The sequence below is a fragment of the Oncorhynchus tshawytscha genome, linkage group LG13 (assembly GCF_018296145.1).
Source record: "Oncorhynchus tshawytscha isolate Ot180627B linkage group LG13, Otsh_v2.0, whole genome shotgun sequence".
Classification (NCBI taxonomy): Eukaryota; Metazoa; Chordata; class Actinopteri; order Salmoniformes; family Salmonidae; genus Oncorhynchus; species Oncorhynchus tshawytscha.
Window position 1 is genome coordinate 61,699,833 of NC_056441.1, and position 19,966 is coordinate 61,719,798.

At 48.7% G+C, this 19,966-nt stretch overlaps 1 protein-coding gene across 1 annotated transcript in view; it reads right to left on the minus strand.

Annotated features, from left to right (window-relative positions):
• The window catches only part of LOC112234003 (serine/threonine-protein kinase PAK 1), a 72,613-nt gene that overhangs the window by 1,574 nt on the left and 51,073 nt on the right, over window positions 1-19,966 (minus strand). Inside the window, 5 exon segments of the mRNA XM_042296109.1 lie at window positions 404-541; window positions 643-839; window positions 1,010-1,109; window positions 1,232-1,349; window positions 13,743-13,904. Of these exon segments, the coding sequence (XP_042152043.1) occupies window positions 404-541; window positions 643-839; window positions 1,010-1,109; window positions 1,232-1,349; window positions 13,743-13,904 (715 nt within the window).

Here is a 19,966-nt window from a genome sequence, read left to right on the forward strand (position 1 = left end):
CTACATGTAGTAGGTCATTTAGCGCTCCCTCTCTACATGTAGTAGGTCATTTAGCGCTCCCTCTCTACCTGTAGTAGGTCATTTAGCGCTCCCTCTCTACCTGTAGGTCATTTAGCGCTCCCTCTCTACCTGTAGTAGGTCATTTAGCGCTCCCTCTCTACCTAGGTCATTAGCGCTCCCTCTCTACCTGTAGTAGGTCAGCGCTCCCTCTCTACCTGTAGTAGGTCATTAGCGCTCCCTCTCTACATGTAGTAGGTCATTTAGCGCTCCCTCTCTACCTGTAGTAGGTCATTTAGCGCTCCCTCTCTACCTGTAGTAGGTCATTTAGCGCTCCCTCTCTACCTGTAGTAGGTCATTAGCGCTCCCTCTCTACCTGTAGTAGGTCATTACGCTCCCTCTCTACCTGTAGTAGGTCATTAGCGCTCCCTCTCTTCTCCACATCCATCTCCAGGCAGCAGTTGAGGAAGTCTCTGAAGACTGAGGACAGTTTCTCTGGGTTCTGAAGTTCTGGAGTCCCGTTGGTCGCAATCAGATACAACGCCTAGGAAATAGGACAGGACAGACAGGGGTCATTATACACACACACACACACACACACACACACACACACACACACACACACACACACACACACACACTTACCCTGAGTGGGTTCTCGTTGAGGTAAGGGGGTTCTCCCTCCACCATCTCTATAGCCATGATGCCTAGAGACCAGATGTCAACTTTAGGACCGTAGGCCTTTCTGGTCACCACCTCTGGAGCCATCCAATAGGGAGTCCCCACCATGGTGCTCCTCTTACTCTGCTCTGGAGTGATCTGGGCACAGAACCCAAAGTCAGCTAGAGAGGAGAGAGAGAACACACGTTAGAATAGGACATAGCACCCCAATGCACTGTATAAGTCTAAGGTGGTAGTACCGCATTAGAACACAGACTATGAGTGCCCACTGCTGGTCAAATGGAGACACTGCACATTAATGCCCATGTCCAACCCCAAGTGTGTTACTTACTGAGTTTCACTGATCCGTCCATTCCCAGAAGGATGTTGTCACTCTTGATGTCACGATGAATCACCTGGTTGGAATGGAGGAATTCCAAGGCCTGCAGACACTGGAGAGACAGAGAGAGACAGAGAGAGACAGACAGATGTACAAAAGTGCTCAAGGCATCACTTTCTGAATTAGCAAGCAGGCCAACAAGCCAGGCACACACACACACGCAGCAGCACTGACCTCCCGACACACAGCAGCGATCTGAGCCTCGTCCATACAGGTTTCCGTGACAACGTCAGTCAGAGAACCTCCAGCCAGATACTCCATCACCACCCACAGCTCCTCCCCCACCAGGTAACTACAGAAACACAACAACCACTGCCATGTTACCATTTGATTTGATTTGATTTGATTGTAACACCAAATATCACCACTGTACCAGTTCCTCAATGGTAAGGGGAAGATATGATATGGTGTGAGTGAGTTAGGGTGTGTGATGAAGAAGGAGACGAAAGACAAGATGAAGATATATAGTTCTCGCAACTAATGTGTGCGTGTTTACATTTGAAAGTGTGTTTGTGTTTACATGTCAATGTGTGCGTTTGTATGCATGTCTCACCTGTCTAGTAAACGATGTTGGTGTGTGTGTGTCTCACCTGTCTAGTAAACGATGTTGGTTTGTGTGTGTGTGTGTGTGTGTGTGTGTGTCTGTCTCACCTGTCTAGTAAACGATGTTGGTTTTGTGTGTGTGTGTGTGTGTGTGTGTCTGTCTCACCTGTCTAGTAAACGATGTTGGTGTGTGTGTGCGTGTCTCACCTGTCTAGTAAACGATGTTGGTGTGTGTGTGGTGTCTCACCTGTCTAGTAAACGATGTTGGTGTGTGTGTGTGTGTGTGTCTCACCTGTCTAGTAAACGATGTTGGTGTGTGTGTGTGTGTGTCTCACCTGTCTAGTAAACGATGTTGGTGTGTGTGTGTCTCACCTGTCTAGTAAACGATGTTGGTGTGTGTGTGTCTCACCTGTCTAGTAAACGATGTTGGTGTGTGTCACGCCCTGGTCAAAGTATTTTGTGTTTATTTTTATGTATTTGGTCAGGCCAGGGTGTGGCATGGGGTTTTTGTAATTGTGGTGTGTTTGTCTTGGGGTTTTGGTGGTGGTATTGGGATTGTAGCTTAGTGGGTTGTCTAGCAAGGTCTATGGCTGTCTGGAGTGGTTCTCAATCAGAGGCAGGTGCTTATCGTTGTCTCTGATTGGGAACCATATTTAGGCAGCCATATTCTTTGAGTTTGTCGTGGGTGATTGTCCTTAGTGTCCTATGTGTACTCGTTGTTAGTTTGCACCAGATAGGCTGTTTCGGTTTCGTTTATTGTTTTTTGTAAGTTCGTGTTTCTTTGGTATATTAAACATGGATCGCAATCGACACGCTGCAGTTTGGTCCGACTCTCTTTCATCACCACTAGAAAACCGTTACAGAATCACCCACCACCAACGGACCAAGCGGCGTGTCAACAGGCAGGAGCAGCCGAAAAGGAGATGCTCACCAAGGATTTCTGGTCATGGGAGGAGATCTTCGACGGGAGAGGACCCTGGGCTAAACCAGGGAGTGTAGCCGCCCAAAGGAGCAACAGGAGAAGAGGCAACAGAGGCAGCAGCAGCAGGAGCAGCAGCAGCTACAGTGGGAGAGGTTGCACCACCTGGAGTTATGGACATGGGAGGAGGAATTGGACGGTAAAGGACCCTGGAATGAGCCTGGAGATTATTGTCGCCCCAAAGCCGAGCTGGAGGCAGCAAAAGCAGAGAGGCGGCATTATGAGGAGCTAGCACGGCAGAGCGGATGGAAGCCCGAGAGTCAGCCCCAAAAATTTCTTGGGGGCTTACAGGGAGTATGGCTATGCCAGGTAGGAGACCTGCGCAAACTCCCTGTGCTTACCGGGGGCTGGAGAGACCGGGCAGGCACCGTGTTATGCTGTGGAGCGCACGGTGTCTCCAGTGCGGGTGCACAGCCCGGTTCGGTATATTCCAGCTCCGCGTATCGGCCGGGCTAGATTGAGCGTCGAGCCAAATGCCATGAAGCCGGCTCTACGCATCTGGTCCCCAGTGCGTCTCCTTGGGCCGGCTTACATGGCACCAGCCTTGCGCTCGGTGTCTCCGGTTCGCCTGCATAGCCCAGTGCAGGCTATTCCACCTCGCCGCACTGGCAGGGCAACCGGGAGCATTCAACCAGGTAAGGTTGGGCAGGCTCGGTGCTCAAGAGCCCCAGTGCGCCTGCACGGTCCGGTCTATCCAGTACCACCTCCACACCCCAGCCCTCCGGTAGCAGCTCCCCGCACCAGGCTTCCTGTGCGTGTCCTCGATCCAGTACCACCAGTTCCAGCACCACGCACCAGGCCTTCAGTGTGCCTCGCCTGTTCAGCGCAGCCAGCGCTTTTCTCCTCTCCTGCGCTGCTGGAGTCTCCCGCCTGTTTAGCGCAGCCAGAGCCTTCCTCCTCTACAGCGCTGCCGGAGCCTCCCGCCTGTTTAGCGCAGCCAGAGCCTTTCTCCTCTCCTGCGCTGCCGGAGTCTCCCGCCTGTTTAGCGCAGCCAGAGCCTTCCTCCGACACAGCGCTGCAGGAGTCTCCCGCCTGTTCAGCGCAGCCAGAGCTGCCAGTCTGCATGAAGCAGCCAGTCTACATGGAGCAGCCAGAGCTGTCAGTCCGCATGGAGCAGCCAGAGCTGTCAGTCCGCATGGAGCAGCCAGAGCTGTCAGTCTGCATGGAGCAGCCAGAGCTGTCAGTCCGCATGGAGCAGCCAGAGCTGTCAGTCTACATGAAGCAGCCCGAGCTGCCAGTCTGCATGAAGCAGCCAGTCTACATAGAGCAGCCAGAGCTGCCAGTCTGCATGAAGCAGCCAGAGCTGTCAGTCTGCATGGAGCAGTCAGAGCTGTCAGTCTGCATGGAGGAGCCAGAGCTGTCAGTCTGCATGGAGCAGTCAGAGCTGTCAGTCTACATGGAGCAGCCAGAGCTGTCAGTCCGCATGGAGCAGCCAGAGCTGTTAGTCTACATGAAGCAGCCCGAGCTGCCAGTCTGCATGAAGCAGCCAGTCTACATGGAGCAGCCAGAGCTGTCAGTCTGCATGAAGCAGCCAGAGCTGTCAGTCTGCATGGAGCAGCCAGTCTGCACGGAGCTGTCAGTCTGCACGGAGCTGTCAGTCTGCACGGAGCTGTCAGTCTGTAAGGAGCTGCCAGTCTGCAAGGAGCTGCCAGTCAGCACGGAGCCGCCAGAGCGGTCAGTCTGTAAGAAGCCGCCAGAGCTGTCAGCCTATATGGAGCAGCTAGTGCCGCCAGTCTGCCCAGCGCCGCCAGTGCCCCCAGTCTGCCCAGCATCGCCAGTCTGCCCAGCATCGCCATCAGTCTGCCCAGCATCGCCAGTCTGCCCAGCATCGCCAGTCTGCCCAGCATCGCCAGTCTGCCCAGCATCGCCAGTCTGCCCAGCACCGCCAGTCTGCCCAGCGTCGTCAGTCTGCCCAGCGTCGTCAGTCTGCCCAGCACCGCCAGTCTGCCCAGCACCGCCAGTCTGCCCAGCGTCGCCAGTCTGCCCGGCGCCGCCAGTCTGCCCGGCGCCGCCAGTCTGCCCGGCGCCGCCGGTCTGCCCAGCATCGCCAGTCTGCCAGACTCTTCCAGATCTGCCAGTCAGCCAGACTCTTCCAGATCTGCCAGTCAGCCAGACTCTTCCAGATCTGCCAGTCAACCAGACTCTTCCAGATCTGCCAGTCAACCAGACTCTTCCAGATCTGCCAGTCAACCAGACTCTTCCAGATCTGCCAGTCAACCAGACTCTTCCAGATCTGCCAGTCAACCAGACTCTTCCAGATCTGCCAGTCAACCAGACTCTTCCAGATCTGCCAGTCAGCCAGGATCTGCCAGTCAGCCAGGATCTGCTGAAACCACCAGCCAGCCAGGAGCTGGTAGATCTATCTACCTGCCTGAGCTTCCTCTCACTCCTGAGCTTCCTCTCACTCCTGAGCTTCCTCTCACTCCTGAGCTTCCTCTCACTCCTGAGCTTCCTCTCACTCCTGAGCTTCCTCTCACTCCTGAGCTTCCTCTCACTCCTGAGCTTCCTCTCACTCCTGAGCTTCCTCTCACTCCTGAGCTTTCTCTCACTCCTGAGCTTTCTCTCACTCCTGAGCTTTCTCTCACTCCCGAGCTTCCCCTCAGTCCCGAGCTGCCTCGGTCCCGAGCTGTCCTTCAGTCCCGATCTGTTCCTCAGTCCAGTGGGGTTCTGGGTGAGGACTACTAGGCCATGGTCGGCGGCGAGGGTGGACTATCCAGGGACGAAGGGAGAGGGGACTAAGACATTAAAGGAGTGGGGTCCACGTCCCGCGCCGGAGCCGCCACCATGGACAGACGCCCACCCGGACCCTCCCTATTGTTTTGAGGTGCGTTCGGGAGTCCGCACCTTAGGGGGGGGGTTCTGTCACGCCCTGGTCAAAGTATTTTGTGTTTATTTTTATGTATTTGGTCAGGCCAGGGTGTGGCATGGGGTTTTTGTAATTGTGGTGTGTTTGTCTTGGGGTTTTGGTGGTGGTATTGGGATTGTAGCTTAGTGGGTTGTCTAGCAAGGTCTATGGCTGTCTGGAGTGGTTCTCAATCAGAGGCAGGTGCTTATCGTTGTCTCTGATTGGGAACCATATTTAGGCAGCCATATTCTTTGAGTTTGTCGTGGGTGATTGTCCTTAGTGTCCTATGTGTACTCGTTGTTAGTTTGCACCAGATAGGCTGTTTCGGTTTCGTTTATTGTTTTTTTGTAAGTTCGTGTTTCTTTGGTATATTAAACATGGATCGCAATCGACACGCTGCAGTTTGGTCCGACTCTCTTTCATCACCACTAGAAAACCGTTACAGTGTGTGTGTGTGTGTGTGTGTGTGTGTGTGTCTCACCTGTCTAGTAAACGATGTTGGTGTGTGTGTGTGTGTGTGTGTTTCACCTGTCTAGTAAACGATGTTGGTGTGTGTGTGTGTGTCTCACCTGTCTAGTAAACGATGTTGGTGTGTGTGTGTGTGGTGTCTCACCTGTCTAGTAAACGATGTTGGTGTGTGTGTGTCTCACCTGTCTAGTAAACGATGTTGGTGTGTGTGTGTGTGTGTGTGTCTCACCTGTCTAGTAAACGATGTTGGTGTGTGTGTGTGTGTGTGTGTTTCACCTGTCTAGTAAACGATGTTGGTGTGTGTGTGTGTGTCTCACCTGTCTAGTAAACGATGTTGGTGTGTGTGTGTGTGTCTCACCTGTCTAGTAAACGATGTTGGTGTGTGTGTGTGTGTGTGTGTGTGTTTCACCTGTCTAGTAAATGATGTTGGTGTGTGTGTGTCTCACCTGTCTAGTAAACGATGTTGGTGTGTGTGTGTGTGTCTCACCTGTCTAGTAAACGATGTTGGTGTGTGTGTGTGTGTCTCACCTGTCTAGTAAACGATGTTGGTGTGTGTGTGTGTGTTTCACCTGTCTAGTAAACGATGTTGGTGTGTGTGTGTGTGTTTCACCTGTCTAGTAAACGATGTTGGTGTGTGTGTGTGTGTCTCACCTGTCTAGTAAACGATGTTGGTGTGTGTGTGTGTGTGTGTGTGTTTCACCTGTCTAGTAAACGATGTTGGTGTGTGTGTGTGTGTGTGTGTGTGTGTTTCACCTGTCTAGTAAACGATGTTGGTGTGTGTGTGTGTGTGTGTGTGTGTGTGTGTCTCACCTGTCTAGTAAACGATGTTGGTGTGTGTGTGTGTGTGTTTCACCTGTCTAGTAAACGATGTTGGTGTGTGTGTGTGTGTCTCACCTGTCTAGTAAACGATGTTGGTGTGTGTGTGTGTGTGTGTTTCACCTGTCTAGTAAACGATGTTGTGTGTTGTGTGTGTGTGTGTGTGTGTGTGTGTGTGTGTTTCACCTGTCTAGTAAACGATGTTGGTGTGTGTGTGTGTGTGTGTGTGTGTGTGTCTCACCTGTCTAGTAAACGATGTTGGTGTGTGTGTGTGTGTGTGTGTCTCACCTGTCTAGTAAACGATGTTGTGTGTGTGTGTGTGTGTGTGTGTTTCACCTGTCTAGTAAACGATGTTGGTGTGTGTGTGTGTGTCTCACCTGTCTAGTAAACGATGTTGGTGTGTGTGTGTGTGTCTCACCTGTCTAGTAAACGATGTTGTGTGTGTGTGTGTGTGTGTGTGTGTTTCACCTGTCTAGTAAATGATGTTGGTGTGTGTGTGTCTCACCTGTCTAGTAAACGATGTTGGTGTGTGTGTGTGTGTGTCTCACCTGTCTAGTAAACGATGTTGGTGTGTGTGTGTGTGTCTCACCTGTCTAGTAAACGATGTTGGTGTGTGTGTGTGTGTTTCACCTGTCTAGTAAACGATGTTGTGTGTGTGTGTGTGTGTGTGTGTCTCACCTGTCTAGTAAACGATGTTGGTGTGTGTGTGTGTGTGTGTTTCACCTGTCTAGTAAATGATGTTGGTGTGTGTGTGTGTGTCTCACCTGTCTAGTAAACGATGTTGGTGTGTGTGTGTGTGTCTCACCTGTCTAGTAAACGATGTTGGTGTGTGTGTGTGTGTCTCACCTGTCTAGTAAACGATGTTGGTGTGCGTGTGTGTGTCTCACCTGTCTAGTAAACGATGTTGGTGTGTGTGTGTGTGTCTCACCTGTCTAGTAAACGATGTTGGTGTGTGTGTGTGTGTTTCACCTGTCTAGTAAACGATGTTGGTGTGTGTGTGTCTCACCTGTCTAGTAAACGATGTTGGTGTGTGTGTGTGTGTGTGTCTCACCTGTCTAGTAAACGATGTTGGTGTGTGTGTGTGTGTGTTTCACCTGTCTAGTAAACGATGTTGGTGTGTGTGTGTGTGTCTCACCTGTCTAGTAAACGATGTTGGTGTGTGTGTGTGTGTCTCACCTGTCTAGTAAACGATGTTGGTGTGTGTGTGTGTGTGTGTGTTTCACCTGTCTAGTAAATGATGTTGGTGTGTGTGTGTCTCACCTGTCTAGTAAACGATGTTGGTGTGTGTGTGTGTGTTTCACCTGTCTAGTAAACGATGTTGGTGTGTGTGTGTGTGTCTCACCTGTCTAGTAAACGATGTGGTGTGTGTGTGTGTTTCACCTGTCTAGTAAATGATGTTGGTGTGTGTGTGTGTGTCTCACCTGTCTAGTAAACGATGTTGGTGTGTGTGTGTGTGTCTCACCTGTCTAGTAAACGATGTTGGTGTGTGTGTGTGTGTGTCTCACCTGTCTAGTAAACGATGTTGGTGTGCGTGTGTGTGTGTGTGTGTCTCACCTGTCTAGTAAACGATGTTGGTGTGTGTGTGTGTGTCTCACCTGTCTAGTAAACGATGTTGGTGTGTGTGTGTGTGTCTCACCTGTCTAGTAAACGATGTTGGTGTGTGTGTGTGTGTTTCACCTGTCTAGTAAACGATGTTGGTGTGTGTGTGTGTGTCTCACCTGTCTAGTAAACGATGTTGGTGTGTGTGTGTGTGTGTGTTTCACCTGTCTAGTAAATGATGTTGGTGTGTGTGTGTGTGTCTCACCTGTCTAGTAAACGATGTTGGTGTGTGTGTGTGTGTCTCACCTGTCTAGTAAACGATGTTGGTGTGTGTGTGTGTGTCTCACCTGTCTAGTAAACGATGTTGGTGTGCGTGTGTGTGTGTGTGTCTCACCTGTCTAGTAAACGATGTTGGTGTGTGTGTGTGTGTCTCACCTGTCTAGTAAACGATGTTGGTTTGTGTGTGTGTGTGTGTGTGTGTCTGTCTCACCTGTCTAGTAAACGATGTTGGTGTGTGTGTGCGTGTCTCACCTGTCTAGTAAACGATGTTGGTGTGTGTGTGGTGTCTCACCTGTCTAGTAAACGATGTTGGTGTGTGTGTGTCTCACCTGTCTAGTAAACGATGTTGGTGTGTGTGTGTGTGTGTGTCTCACCTGTCTAGTAAACAATGTTGGTGTGTGTGTGTGTGTGTGTGTTTCACCTGTCTAGTAAACGATGTTGGTGTGTGTGTGTGTGTCTCACCTGTCTAGTAAACGATGTTGGTGTGTGTGTGTGTGTCTCACCTGTCTAGTAAACGATGTTGGTGTGTGTGTGTGTGTGTGTGTGTGTTTCACCTGTCTAGTAAATGATGTTGGTGTGTGTGTGTCTCACCTGTCTAGTAAACGATGTTGGTGTGTGTGTGTGTGTCTCACCTGTCTAGTAAACGATGTTGGTGTGTGTGTGTGTGTCTCACCTGTCTAGTAAACGATGTTGGTGTGTGTGTGTGTGTTTCACCTGTCTAGTAAACGATGTTGGTGTGTGTGTGTGTGTCTCACCTGTCTAGTAAACGATGTTGGTGTGTGTGTGTGTGTGTGTTTCACCTGTCTAGTAAATGATGTTGGTGTGTGTGTGTGTGTCTCACCTGTCTAGTAAACGATGTTGGTGTGTGTGTGTGTGTCTCACCTGTCTAGTAAACGATGTTGGTGTGTGTGTGTGTGTCTCACCTGTCTAGTAAACGATGTTGGTGTGCGTGTGTGTGTGTGTCTCACCTGTCTAGTAAACGATGTTGGTGTGTGTGTGTGTGTCTCACCTGTCTAGTAAACGATGTTGGTGTGTGTGTGTGTGTCTCACCTGTCTAGTAAACGATGTTGTGTGTGTGTGTGTGTGTGTGTGTGTGTGTGTGTGTGTGTGTGTGTTTCACCTGTCTAGTAAATGATGTTGGTGTGTGTGTGTCTCACCTGTCTAGTAAACGATGTTGGTGTGTGTGTGTGTGTCTCACCTGTCTAGTAAACGATGTTGGTGTGTGTGTGTGTGTCTCACCTGTCTAGTAAACGATGTTGGTGTGTGTGTGTGTGTTTCACCTGTCTAGTAAACGATGTTGGTGTGTGTGTGTGTGTCTCACCTGTCTAGTAAACGATGTTGGTGTGTGTGTGTGTGTTTCACCTGTCTAGTAAATGATGTTGGTGTGTGTGTGTGTGTCTCACCTGTCTAGTAAACGATGTTGGTGTGTGTGTGTGTGTCTCACCTGTCTAGTAAACGATGTTGGTGTGTGTGTGTGTGTCTCACCTGTCTAGTAAACGATGTTGGTGTGCGTGTGTGTGTGTGTGTCTCACCTGTCTAGTAAACGATGTTGGTGTGTGTGTGTGTGTGTCTCACCTGTCTAGTAAACGATGTTGGTGTGTGTGTGTGTGTTTCACCTGTCTAGTAAACGATGTTGGTGTGTGTGTGTCTCACCTGTCTAGTAAACGATGTTGGTGTGTGTGTGTGTGTGTGTGTCTCACCTGTCTAGTAAACGATGTTGGTGTGTGTGTGTGTGTGTGTGTTTCACCTGTCTAGTAAACGATGTTGGTGTGTGTGTGTGTGTCTCACCTGTCTAGTAAACGATGTTGTGTGTGTGTGTGTGTGTCTCACCTGTCTAGTAAACGATGTTGGTGTGTGTGTGTGTGTGTGTGTGTGTTTCACCTGTCTAGTAAATGATGTTGGTGTGTGTGTGTCTCACCTGTCTAGTAAACGATGTTGGTGTGTGTGTGTGTGTCTCACCTGTCTAGTAAACGATGTTGGTGTGTGTGTGTGTGTCTCACCTGTCTAGTAAACGATGTTGGTGTGTGTGTGTGTGTTTCACCTGTCTAGTAAACGATGTTGGTGTGTGTGTGTGTGTCTCACCTGTCTAGTAAACGATGTTGGTGTGTGTGTGTGTGTGTTTCACCTGTCTAGTAAATGATGTTGGTGTGTGTGTGTGTGTCTCACCTGTCTAGTAAACGATGTTGGTGTGTGTGTGTGTGTCTCACCTGTCTAGTAAACGATGTTGGTGTGTGTGTGTGTGTCTCACCTGTCTAGTAAACGATGTTGGTGTGCGTGTGTGTGTGTGTGTCTCACCTGTCTAGTAAACGATGTTGGTGTGCGTGTGTGTGTCTCACCTGTCTAGTAAACGATGTTGGTGTGTGTGTGTGTGTTTCACCTGTCTAGTAAACGATGTTGGTGTGTGTGTGTGTGTTTCACCTGTCTAGTAAACGATGTTGGTGTGTGTGTGTGTGAGTGTGTCTCACCTGTCTAGTAAACGATGTTGGTGTGTGTGTGTGTCTCACCTGTCTAGTAAACGATGTTGGTGTGTGTGTGTGTGTCTCACCTGTCTAGTAAACGATGTTGGTGTGTGTGTGTGTGTCTCACCTGTCTAGTAAACGATGTTGGTGTGTGTGTGTGTGTCTCACCTGTCTAGTAAACGATGTTGGTGTGTGTGTGTGTGTCTCACCTGTCTAGTAAACGATGTTGGTGTGTGTGTGTGTGTCTCACCTGTCTAGTAAACGATGTTGGTGTGTGTGTGTGTGTCTCACCTGTCTAGTAAACGATGTTGGTGTGTGTGTGTGTGTCTCACCTGTCTAGTAAACGATGTTGGTGTGTGTGTGTGTGTGTGTGTGTGTGTTTCACCTGTCTAGTAAATGATGTTGGTGTGTGTGTGTCTCACCTGTCTAGTAAACGATGTTGGTGTGTGTGTGTGTGTCTCACCTGTCTAGTAAACGATGTTGGTGTGTGTGTGTGTGTTTCACCTGTCTAGTAAACGATGTTGGTGTGTGTGTGTGTGAGTGTGTCTCACCTGTCTAGTAAACGATGTTGGTGTGTGTGTGTCTCACCTGTCTAGTAAACGATGTTGGTGTGTGTGTGTGTGTTTCACCTGTCTAGTAAACGATGTTGGTGTGTGTGTGTGTGTTTCACCTGTCTAGTAAACGATGTTGGTGTGTGTGTGTGTGTCTCACCTGTCTAGTAAACGATGTTGGTGTGTGTGTGTGTGTTTCACCTGTCTAGTAAACGATGTTGGTGTGTGTGTGTGTGTTTCACCTGTCTAGTAAATGATGTTGGTGTGTGTGTGTGTGTCTCACCTGTCTAGTAAACGATGTTGGTGTGTGTGTGTGTGTCTCACCTGTCTAGTAAACGATGTTGTGTGTGTGTGTGTGTGTCTCACCTGTCTAGTAAACGATGTTGGTGTGCGTGTGTGTGTGTGTGTGTGTCTCACCTGTCTAGTAAACGATGTTGGTGTGTGTGTGTGTGTCTCACCTGTCTAGTAAACGATGTTGGTGTGTGTGTGTGTGTGTGTGTGTGTTTCACCTGTCTAGTAAATGATGTTGGTGTGTGTGTGTCTCACCTGTCTAGTAAACGATGTTGGTGTGTGTGTGTGTGTCTCACCTGTCTAGTAAACGATGTTGGTGTGTGTGTGTGTGTTTCACCTGTCTAGTAAACGATGTTGGTGTGTGTGTGTGTGAGTGTGTCTCACCTGTCTAGTAAACGATGTTGGTGTGTGTGTGTCTCACCTGTCTAGTAAACGATGTTGGTGTGTGTGTGTGTGTTTCACCTGTCTAGTAAACGATGTTGGTGTGTGTGTGTGTGTTTCACCTGTCTAGTAAACGATGTTGGTGTGTGTGTGTGTTTCACCTGTCTAGTAAACGATGTTGGTGTGTGTGTGTGTGTCTCACCTGTCTAGTAAACGATGTTGGTGTGTGTGTGTGTGTTTCACCTGTCTAGTAAACGATGTTGGTGTGTGTGTGTGTGTTTCACCTGTCTAGTAAATGATGTTGGTGTGTGTGTGTGTGTCTCACCTGTCTAGTAAACGATGTTGGTGTGTGTGTGTGTGTGTCTCACCTGTCTAGTAAACGATGTTGGTGTGTGTGTGTGTGTCTCACCTGTCTAGTAAACGATGTTGGTGTGCGTGTGTGTGTGTGTGTGTCTCACCTGTCTAGTAAACGATGTTGGTGTGTGTGTGTGTGTCTCACCTGTCTAGTAAACGATGTTGGTGTGTGTGTGTGTGTGTTTCACCTGTCTAGTAAACGATGTTGGTGTGTGTGTGTGTGTTTCACCTGTCTAGTAAACGATGTTGGTGTGTGTGTGTGTGTGAGTGTGTCTCACCTGTCTAGTAAACGATGTTGGTGTGTGTGTGTCTCACCTGTCTAGTAAACGATGTTGGTGTGTGTGTGTCTCACCTGTCTAGTAAACGATGTTGGTGTGTGTGTGTGTGTGTGTGTGTTTCACCTGTCTAGTAAATGATGTTGGTGTGTGTGTGTCTCACCTGTCTAGTAAACGATGTTGGTGTGTGTGTGTGTGTCTCACCTGTCTAGTAAACGATGTTGGTGTGTGTGTGTGTGTGTTTCACCTGTCTAGTAAACGATGTTGGTGTGTGTGTGTGTGAGTGTGTCTCACCTGTCTAGTAAACGATGTTGGTGTGTGTGTGTGTGAGTGTGTCTCACCTGTCTAGTAAACGATGTTGGTGTGTGTGTGTCTCACCTGTCTAGTAAACGATGTTGGTGTGTGTGTGTGTGTCTCACCTGTCTAGTAAACGATGTTGGTGTGTGTGTGTGTCTCACCTGTCTAGTAAACGATGTTGGTGTGTGTGTGTCTCACCTGTCTAGTAAACGATGTTGGTGTGTGTGTGTGTGTCTCACCTGTCTAGTAAACGATGTTGGTGTGTGTGTCTCACCTGTCTAGTAAACGATGTTGGTGTGTGTGTCTCACCTGTCTAGTAAACGATGTTGGTGTGTGTGTGTGTCTCACCTGTCTAGTAAACAATGTTGGTGTGTGTGTGTGTGTCTCACCTGTCTAGTAAACAATGTTGGTGTGTGTGTGTGTGCTCACCTGTCTAGTAAACAATGTTGGTGTGTGTGTGTGTGTGTGTCTCACCTGTCTAGTAAACGATGTTGGTGTGTGTGTGTGTGTGTGTGTGTGTGTGTGTGTGTGTGTGTGTGTGTGTGTGTGTCTCACCTGTCTAGTAAACGATGTTGGTGTGTGTGTGTGTGTGTGTGTGTGTGTCTCACCTGTCCAGGTAGTTGACTATGTTGGGGTTCTTGTTTTCCCTCATGACCAGGATCTCATTGATGATGAGCTCCTTCTTGGGCTGCTGCTGCAGGTTCATCTGTTTAATGGCCACCTCCTGGCCTGTAGCGATGTCTATGGCTGTATATACCGTACCTGACGCACTGGAGGAGGGAGGAAGCACAGGAGGGGAGAGAGAGACTTCTTTCATTTCAAAGTGAAGAAGTGTTTGTGTAGTGTGTGTGTGTGTGTGTGTGTGTGTGTGTGTCTGTATATATACAGTGCCTTGCGAAAGTCTTCGGCCCCCTTGAACTTTGCGACCTTTTGCCACATTTCAGGCTTCAAACATAAAGATATAAAACTGTATTTTTTTGTGAAGAATCAACAACAAGTGGGACACAATCAGGAAGTGGAACGACATTTATTGGATATTTCAAACTTTTTTAACAAATCAAAAACTGAAAAATTGGGCGTGCAAAATTATTCAGCCCCTTTACTTTCAGTGCAGCAAACTCTCTCCAGAAGTTCAGTGAGGATCTCTGAATGATCCAATGTTGACCTAAATGACTAATGATGATAAATACAATCCACCTGTGTGTAATCAAGTCTCCGTATAAATGCACCTGCACTGTGATAGTCTCAGAGGTCCGTTAAAAGCGCAGAGAGCATCATGAAGAACAAGGAACACACCAGGCAGGTCCGAGATACTGTTGTGAAGAAGTTTAAAGCCAGATTTGGATACAAAAAGATTTCCCAAGCTTTAAAAATCCCAAGGAGCACTGTGCAAGCGATAATATTGAAATGGAAGGAGTATCAGACCACTGCAAATCTACCAAGACCTGGCCGTCCCTCTAAACTTTCAGCTCATACAAGGAGAAGACTGATCAGAGATGCAGCCAAGAGGCCCATGATCACTCTGGATGAACTGCAGAGATCTACAGCTGAGGTGGGAGACTCTGTCCATAGGACAACAATCAGTCGTATATTGCACAAATCTGGCCTTTATGGAAGAGTGGCAAGAAGAAAGCCATTTCTTAAAGATATCCATAAAAAGTGTCGTTTAAAGTTTGCCACAAGCCACCTGGGAGACACACCAAACATGTGGAAGAAGGTGCTCTGGTCAGATGAAACCAAAATTGAACTTTTTGGCAACAATGCAAAATGTTATGTTTGGCGTAAAAGCAACACAGCTCATCACCCTGAACACACCATCCCCACTGTCAAACATGGTGGTGGCAGCATCATGGTTTGGGCCTGCTTTTCTTCAGCAGGGACAGGGAAGATGGTTAAAATTGATGGGAAGATGGATGGAGCCAAATACAGGACTATTCTGGAAGAAAACCTGATGGAGTCTGCAAAAGACCTGAGACTGGGACGGAGATTTGTCTTCCAACAAGACAATGATCCAAAACATAAAGCAAAATCTACAATGGAATGGTTCAAAAATAAACATATCCAGGTGTTAGAATGGCCAAGTCAAAGTCCAGACCTGAATCCAATCGAGAATCTGTGGAAAGAACTGAAAACTGCTGTTCACAAATGCTCTCCATCCAACCTCACTGAGCTCGAGCTGTTTTGCAAGGAGGAATGGGAAAAAATGTCAGTCTCTCGGTGTGCAAAACTGATAGAAACATACCCCAAGCGACTTACATCCAAGATGGCATAGCAGTAAGTCGTCCTGTCGCGTCGTGTCCCTTGTAAATATCGTTTCTTTTTCGTTTTTTACATATTTTTCTTCGCATATCTCTTGAAAAACATTTTGCTAAACCTAAGCTTCCAAATACTCTCCTGCAACCCGCCTCACCCAATGTAGCCATTTTTCCTAAAGTATTTATATTTACTTCGGAACCGGAACCCCTCAACTGAAGCTAGCCAGCTAACCACCAGCTATGCTAGCGGTCTTCAGCTAACCGGTCATCAGCTAAGCTAACCTTTAGCTCGGAAAGCTCTCGCCAGTTCGAACAACGCGACTCTAACCAGAGCATAACGGACCTATTTATTTTTCATCCCCGGATTCCCACCGCAAACGGAACATTTTTCAGCTGGATCTTAACAACTAGCTATCTAGCTAAACCGCAACCCCGGATGATTACTCCTGGCTAGCGTTTCCACCCACTTAGCGTGAAGCTAGCCCGGCCAGCGCACCTGTACTACCACCGTAGCATACTCCTGGGCTACAATACCCGGGCCCACGACCGGTCTATCGATGTCACCGCATGAAGAGGAATAAACAGACTCACCCCATCGCGACGTCCCCCAAAGGCTAACTCTCTAGCCCTCGCTATCTCCCTGCTTGCTAAACTCGGCCTGCTAACTGCTAGCTTGTCTAGCCCCGGTCCGCTAACTGCTACCTTGTTTAGCCCGGGCCTACGAACTGTTAGCTTGTTAGCACAGGCCTGCTAACCGTCTGAATCGCCGCGTCCCAAACACTCACCGGACCCATATTTACTTTCTATCTCTTCTTGATTTTTAATCTGTTTATACCTTTCCGGAAACCTGCCTCACCCAATGTGATACGGAATCGCTATTATTTTTAATTTTTAGAACACACTCAAGAACCTCCAGATGCTAACCAGCTAACTAGCTACAAGCTATTTAGTCATTGTTAACTTTTTTTCAACCTGGATAACACTCGCCAGTCCAGCTTCCCTGCCCCATCCACCGCTGCCCCCTGGACACTGATCTCTTGGCTACATAGCTGATGCACTCTGGACTGTCCATTAATCACGGTACTACATTCTGCTTGTTTATGTTTTATCTGTCGGCCCCGTTGCCTAGTCAACGCCATTTTACCTGCTGTTGTTGTGCTAGCTGATTAGCTGTTGTCTCACCTACTGTTTTAGCTAGCTTTCCCAATTCAACACCTGTGATTACTGTATGCCTCGCTGTATGTCTCTCTCAAATGTCAATATGCCTTGTATACTGTTGCTCAGGTTAGTTATCATTGTTCTAGTTCACATTGGAGCCCCTAGTTCTACTCTTCATACCCCTGATAACTCCTTTGTCCCACCTCCCACACATGCGGTGACCTCACCCATTACAACCAGCCTGTCCAGAGATACAACCTCTCTCATCACCCAGTGCCTGGGCTTACCTCCGCTGTACCCGCACCCCACCATACCCCTGTCTGCGCATTATGCCCTGAATATATTCTACCATGCCCAGAAACCTGCTCCTCTTATTCTCTGTCCCCAACGCTCTAGGCGACCAGTTTTGATAGCCTTTAGCCGCACCCTCATACTACTCCTTCTCTGTTCCGCGGGTGATGTGGAGGTAAACCCAGGCCCTGCATGTCCCCAGGCACCCTCATTTGTTGACTTCTGTGATCGAAAAAGCCTTGGTTTCATGCATGTCAACATCAGAAGCCTCCTCCCTAAGTTTGTTTTACTCACTGCTCTAGCACACTCTGCTAACCCTGATGTCCTTGCTGTGTCTGAATCCTGGCTCAGGAAGGCCACCAAAAATTCAGAGATTTCCATACCCAACTATAACATCTTCCGTCAAGATAGAACTGCCAAAGGGGGAGGAGTTGCAGTCTACTGCAGAGATAGCCTGCAAAGTAATGTCATACTTTCTAGGTCCATACCCAAACAGCTCGAACTACTAATTTTGAAAATGACTCTCTCCAGAAATAAGTCTCTCACTGTTGCCGCCTGCTACCGACCCCCCTCAGCTCCCAGCTGTGCCCTGGACACCATTTGTGAATTGATCGCCCCCCATCTAGCCTCAGAGTTTGTTCTGTTAGGTGACCTAAACTGGGATATGCTTAACACCCCGCCAGTCCTACAATCTAAGCTAGATGCCCTCAATCTCACACAAATCATCAAGGAACCCACCAGGTACAACCCTAACTCTGTAAACAAGGGCACCCTCATAGACGTCATCCTGACCAACTGGCCCTCCAAATACACCTCCGCTGTCTTCAACCAGGATCTCAGCGATCACTGCCTCATTGCCTGTATCCGCTACGGAGCCGCAGTCAAACGACCACCCCTCATCACTGTCAAACGCTCCCTAAAACACTTCTGTGAGCAGGCCTTTCTAATCGACCTGGCCCGGGTATCCTGGAAGGACATTGACCTCATCCCGTCAGTTGAGGATGCCTGGTCATTCTTTAAAAGTAGCTTCCTCACCATTTTAGATAAGCATGCTCCGTTCAAAAAATGCAGAACTAAGAACAGATACAGTCCTTGGTTCACCCCAGACCTGACTGCCCTCGACCAGCACAAAAACATCCTGTGGCGGACTGCAATAGCATCGAATAGTCCCCGTGATATGCAACTGTTCAGGGAAGTCCGGAACCAATACACGCAGTCAGTCAGGAAAGCTAAGGCCAGCTTTTTCAGGCAGAAGTTTGCATCCTGTAGCTCCAACTCCAAAAAGTTCTGGGACAATGTGAAGTCCATGGAGAACAAGAGCACCTTCTCCCAGCTGCCCACTGCACTGAGGCTAGGTAACACGGTCACCACCGATAAATCCATGATTATCGAAAACTTCAATAAGCATTTCTCAACGGCTGGCCATGCCTTCCGCCTGGCTACTCCAACCTCGGCCAACAGCTCTGCCCCCCCGGCAGCTCCTCGCCCAAGCCTCTCCAGATTCTCCTTTACCCAAATCCAGATAGCAGATGTTCTGAAAGAGCTGCAATACCTGGACCCGTACAAATCAGCTGGGCTTGACAATCTGGACCCCCTATTTCTGAAACTATCCGCCGCCATTGTCGCAACCCCTATTACCAGCCTGTTCAACCTCTCTTTCATATCGTCTGAGATCCCCAAGGATTGAAAGCTGCCGCAGTCATCCCCCTCTTCAAAGGGGGAGACACCCTGGACCCAAACTGTTACAGACCTATATCCATCCTGCCCTGCCTATCTAAGGTCTTCGAAAGCCAAGTCAACAAACAGGTCACTGACCATCTCGAATCCCACCGTACCTTCTCCGCTGTGCAATCTGGTTTCCGAGCCGGTCACGGGTGCACCTCAGCCACACTCAAGGTACTAAACGATTTCATAACCGCCATCGATAAAAGACAGTACTGTGCAGCCGTCTTCATTGACCTTGCCAAGGCTTTCGACTCTGTCAATCACCATATTCTTATCGGCAGACTCAGTAGCCTCGGTTTTTCGGATGACTGCCTTGCCTGGTTCACCAATTACTTTGCAGACAGAGTTCAGTGTGTCAAATCGGAGGGCATGCTGTCCGGTCCTCTGGCAGTCTCTATGGGGGTGCCACAGGGTTCAATTCTCGGGCCGACTCTTTTCTCTGTATATATCAATGATGTTGCTCTTGCTGCGGGCGATTCCCTGATCCACCTCTACGCAGACGACACCATTCTATATACTTTCGGCCCGTCATTGGACACTGTGCTATCTAACCTCCAAACAAGCTTCAATGCCATACAACACTCCTTCCGTGGCCTCCAACTGCTCTTAAACGCTAGTAAAACCAAATGCATGCTTTTCAACCAATCGCTGCCTGCACCCGCATGCCCGACTAGCATCACCACCCTGGATGGTTCCGACCTTGAATATGTGGACACCTATAAGTACCTAGGTGTCTGGCTAGACTGCAAACTCTCCTTCCAGACTCATATCAAACATCTCCAATCGAAAATCAAATCAAGAGTCGGCTTTCTATTCCGCAACAAAGCCTCCTTCACTCACGCCGCCAAGCTTACCCTAGTAAAACTGACTATCCTACCGATCCTCGACTTCAGCGATGTCATCTACAAAATGGCTTCCAACACTCTACTCAGCAAACTGGATGCAGTATATCACAGTGCCATCCGTTTTGTCACTAAAGCACCTTATACCACCCACCACTGTGACTTGTATGCTCTAGTCGGCTGGCCCTCGTTATATATTCGTCGCCAGACCCACTGGCTCCAGGTCATCTACAAATCCATGCTAGGTAAAGCTCCGCCTTATCTCAGTTCACTGGTCACGATGGCAACACCCATCCGTAGCACGCGCTCCAGCAGGTGTATCTCACTGATCATCCCTAAAGCCAACACCTCATTTGGCCGCCTTTCGTTCCAGTACTCTGCTGCCTGTGACTGGAACGAATTGCAAAAATCGCTGAAGTTGGAGACTTTTATCTCTCTCACCAACTTCAAACATCAGCTATCTGAGCAGCTAACCGATCGCTGCAGCTGTACATAGTCTATTGGTAAATAGCCCACCCATTTTCACCTACCTCATCCCCATACTGTTTTTATTTATTTACT